The following is a 2,678-nucleotide window of genomic DNA, read 5'->3' on the forward strand; positions in this document are numbered from 1 at the left end:
AGGCCACCTTTGTGCCCTTAAAGAGCTCCTGTGACTGATAGCATCACAGCCTCATCTCACAATCCCCCCTCAGCCAGCCACTGTCCTTATCCTCATCCCAGCCCTCTGTGCATAGGCACTGCCAGCACTTCCCTGTCCCCTTCACTGGGCTTGCAACCATGTGTTGTGTTTGGCCCAACCCTCAGCCCAGGTGACAGCCCAAAAAACACCACTGACACCAGCGCTGGGCAGATGCAGGGTCCTGCCCTGGCTCCCGTTGAGGCCGGCCATGGCCCCTGGCTGGTTCCTCGAGGTCCCAAGCCCCCAGCCCAAGGCTGGTTTGGGCTCAGCAAGGCATGAGCAAAATATTCCTGCCATTGTTGTTGGTGTCTCCAAGGATTACCGCCGGATCTGGCACCCCCCCGCTCACGCCCTCCTCTTCTTGCTCAGACTTGACTTTTGCAATTGTTTGCGGGATGTTTTTCCTTCCGCCTCCTCTGGCCATCAGCAGCCCAAAGCCTCTGGCAGCAGAGCGAGGGGGTGGCCTGGGTGAGGGGCTGTGTCCCTGGGCAGCCCTGCGCCCTGGAGCCCGGTCCCTGAATGGAGATGGGATTTTTGCCCTTGCCAGTCCCCTGTCACATCCCAGGGCCAGGCCAGGCGTGCACGGGTGGCGTGTGCCAGCAGCATTTGCCAGCTGACCTGGCACCTCCGGAGAGGGAGGCACCGGCTCACGTCAGCAGCCAGGGAGGCTGTTGGCACAGAGGGTTGGCAGCGGGCAAGGGTGGGGGGTGTGTGCAGGCTGCCAATCCTGCCTGCCTTCTGCTGCCTGCCTCTGCTCCCTGCCCCCTGCCTCTGCCTCCCAGAGCCTCCCATGACCCCTGCCCACCTCCTGCAGCCCCTCACAGCCTTTCTGCCTGCACCTGCTGCCAGTCATGCCCAATCTTATGCCAGGGGGCCATGCTGGGGCAGCACCCACAGGAGGTGGGGGGCTAACACCTGGGAAGGTTTGGGTGCCTCAACCACGTGTCCTGCTGCCAGGGGTCTCCCTGTGTCCCCCACCCTGGCCAAGGGCACCACTCCACACACCATGGCACCCACTGGTATAACAGAACAAACAGTCTGGTGGGCACCTCAGGGCCTGATCCTTGGCCTCAGCTCCTGTAAGGCAGGTACCAGGAGCCCAAGGACTCACATGCCCACCCTCTGCACTCTCCCAAATTGTAACACTGCTGTGGTGGTGCCTGGCCCTGCTCCAGCTGCTCCTGGGCCAGATCCTGCCAGCGCCAGCAGGCTCCAGCACAGCCTGCCCGTGCCAGTGCGGGTGTTTGTGGTCCTGTTTGTGGTCCTGCCACTGTGTTTGCACTGCACACAGCCCCGTGGTTTGTTTGCAGAGGGCTGAGGGGGCTGTCACGGTGATGGTGGCCCTGCCATCTCCCCATCCCTGGCAGGGTGCTGTGGCTGTGACCACATCCATCTGCTCCCCAGCCACAGCCCACACAGGTGCCCTCTGTCAGGCTGCAGCCCTGACACCTTCCTGGCCCTTGTCATCACACCCTTACTCCCCTGCTCTGGATTTGCTCAGCGGTGCCACATCCTTCCCCAGCCATGTCCCCACATCCGCTTTCCTAAGGAAGAGCTGCACAGCACCCTGGCAAAGTCACTGATGCTGCCACCAGCTCTTCAGGATTGGCCCTGCCATCGCCTCACCAATGCCTTGCAGGGTGCAGGTGGGACAGGGGACACGCTACTCCCCAGGAACAGCCTTGTCCATGTGGGTCACCCGGAGCAGGCAGGTGGGTCCCCTGGTCCCAGACCCAGGTGGGCAGCTGGATGTGGCAGGACCCAGCCACAAAGGGTCCCGTGGGGCTGACCCTGCTGTTTTGAGATGGTTGTTTTGGGCTTGGCTCCTGTGTATTGGTTTGTGGCCAGTTTAAACCAGTTCACAGCTTTTATAAGGTGTGGGATGAGTGGGATCCTGTGAGTGCCAGAGGGAACCCAGGCCTGTGGCTGCCAGTGCCGGTGGCCATGCGAGCCCACATGCCCGGGGCGGGTGGCACAGCTCTCCAGGAGGCAGGGACCTGCTCACAACCCAGACCAGACTGGAGCAACCCCAGAGCTCCCTCCCAGGCTTTGAGCTGCAGCATCTTCCCCTCCAGGATGGCCCCAGCAGCCAGAGGAGCTGGTGCTGCCCCACAGCAGGATGGGGGGGATGTCACCTGCCCGCTGCTCTTCATCCAGCTCAACCAACTCCTCAGTACCCCACAGGGACTGGAGTGGAGGGAGATGGCCAGGTAGGCAAACCTGCGAGGGCCACGCTATGGGAGCCCAGCCTTCCAGCTCAGCTGGAGCCCGGGGCATCCCCCAAAGCCGGTGGTTCCTCAGCCTCATCCTCAAAGCAGGGCTCCGGTGCCCGCGCTGGGCTGACTCACTTCATGGGAAAGGGCAGGGTGTCAAGCAGGGCGGGCAGTGACCCTGCGCGGGCACAGCGCCCTTCCTCCTGCTCCTCTCCGCTGCCTCTCCAGGGCTCCAGCAGCCGCGCCAGGGCTGGGATGTCCCGTACCCCACAGCACCCCTCCTCTGCTCGGCAGGGGCACAGGGACGCAGGCTACGGGGATCTGGGAGCAGCAGTGCGTCTTCCCCCGGGGTCGCAGTCTGCGAGGGGTGCCAAATCCGCCGGGCTGTGGCTCTGCCCAGCCCCC

General features: G+C 63.6%; 2 protein-coding genes across 2 annotated transcripts in view; one reads left to right on the forward strand and one right to left on the reverse strand.

Moving 5' to 3' along the window:
* The window catches only part of HBEGF (heparin binding EGF like growth factor), a 6,794-nt gene extending 6,524 nt beyond the window's left edge, over positions 1–270 (reverse strand). The window contains exon 1 of the mRNA XM_029960204.1: positions 217–270. Within this exon, the coding sequence (XP_029816064.1) occupies positions 217–270 (54 nt within the window). The remainder of the gene's footprint in view (positions 1–216) is intronic.
* A 1,734-nt stretch (positions 271–2,004) lies between these two features.
* Positions 2,005–2,678, forward strand: part of SLC4A9 (solute carrier family 4 member 9) — a 48,721-nt gene continuing 48,047 nt past the window's right edge. Inside the window, 1 exon segment of the mRNA XM_029960205.1 lies at positions 2,005–2,270. Coding sequence (XP_029816065.1) covers positions 2,005–2,270 — 266 coding nt within the window.

The sequence above is a fragment of the Manacus vitellinus genome, unplaced genomic scaffold (genome assembly GCF_001715985.3).
Source record: "Manacus vitellinus isolate BGI_N305 unplaced genomic scaffold, ASM171598v3 scaffold_25_pilon, whole genome shotgun sequence".
Lineage (NCBI taxonomy): Eukaryota > Metazoa > Chordata > Aves > Passeriformes > Pipridae > Manacus > Manacus vitellinus.